Below are 1,144 nucleotides of genomic sequence, written 5' to 3'. Positions count from 1 at the left end.
TCTTTAGCGTCCCAAAGGAGGTCGCCAAAGGAAAGGGAATGTCTGCTAGCTCTGCATGACAAGCTAAACGGCCACCTATTGGAACTCAGAGCGATCGGAAGAGATCTCGATACCCACGGTATCCGGTTTCCGGACCGCACTACCGCAACTGGTGTCCCAATGCCAAAGAACATCCAATCCCGGTGGAAGGATCAATGTGGCAAATCGACGGAAGAACCGACCTCTCAGACCTTCCTGGACTTCTTAGCAGAACAAGCCTGGTTCGCTGTGGACCTCGTACAGTCCACACAGGGAGAGGGAATACCCTCCCCCACGCATAAACACACGGTGAAGGAGAGTCAGCGGAAGTGATCTCGCCCCCTTCGTCAAACGATTGGAGCCTTTCATACATCTCTCCATCCAACCTGTCCGGTGTGCCAAGGTAAACATCGTGTAACGGTATGTCCACAGTTCCTGAACCAACAGTGGTCAGAACGAAAGGCAACGGCGGTGCGCATCGGTCTGTGCTTCATTTGCCTAAGTCAAGGCCATACATCACAGCGATGTGCGATGAGACAACGGGGCGGGAGAACTCACCATTTGCTCACTGAAACGGCTCCCAACCGACGAACATCACAGCCAAAACCATCTGACACCTCAATTCCACCTCCCGCGAAGAAAACGCGGTCTGAACCCAGTGAGGAAACATTCACCCGTGTATTACTCGCCAATATACGCGGCTCAACGAGAATCCGGTTTCAAACAGTGAAAGCCATTGCTACTGGTGCAAACGGACAACGACTAACGGTCAACTGCTTGTTCGACAGCGGTGCTGAAACAACCCTAGTGACAGAAGAAGTAGCAAGAGCCTTGAATTTGGTGGGAACGTCGGAGACCGTCACGGTGAAAGGAATCGGTGGAATCCAATGCGCCCCAACGGTGGCCAGAAGAGTCCGGTTCCGTCTAAGCCCCGTAGATACAAACCAATCCGGTGTGGGTGATAAGTCCATTGAAGCACTAACACTTCCACGAATTTGCGATGATATCCCTTCCGTCCCAGTCCGGTGTGACAAGTGGAAGCATCTACAACACCTGCAGCATACGCCAGAGGAGGAAGATGAGAAACTGCCTATCCGCCTCCTTTGAACTGGTTGGATTCGTATGG

The 1,144-nt window shown here is 52.5% G+C and overlaps 1 protein-coding gene across 1 annotated transcript; it reads right to left on the bottom strand.

The window, feature by feature from the left end:
* Window positions 1–572: 572 nt before the first annotated feature.
* Tsp_14570 (hypothetical protein) lies at window positions 573–989 on the bottom strand. The gene is made up of 2 exons (XM_003366588.1): window positions 744–989; window positions 573–719 (listed from the first exon to the last, which is right to left on the bottom strand). The coding sequence occupies exons 1-2, from the start codon at window positions 987–989 to the stop codon at window positions 573–575; spliced, it is 393 nt and encodes a 130-aa protein (XP_003366636.1).
* Window positions 990–1,144: the final 155 nt, after the last annotated feature.

The sequence above is a fragment of the Trichinella spiralis genome, assembly GCF_000181795.1.
Source record: "Trichinella spiralis strain ISS 195 chromosome Unknown Scfld5765, whole genome shotgun sequence".
Taxonomy (NCBI): Eukaryota; Metazoa; Nematoda; class Enoplea; order Trichinellida; family Trichinellidae; genus Trichinella; species Trichinella spiralis.
Note: the sequence above shows the minus strand (reverse complement) of the source record. Positions and strands in the feature narration are given on the sequence as shown.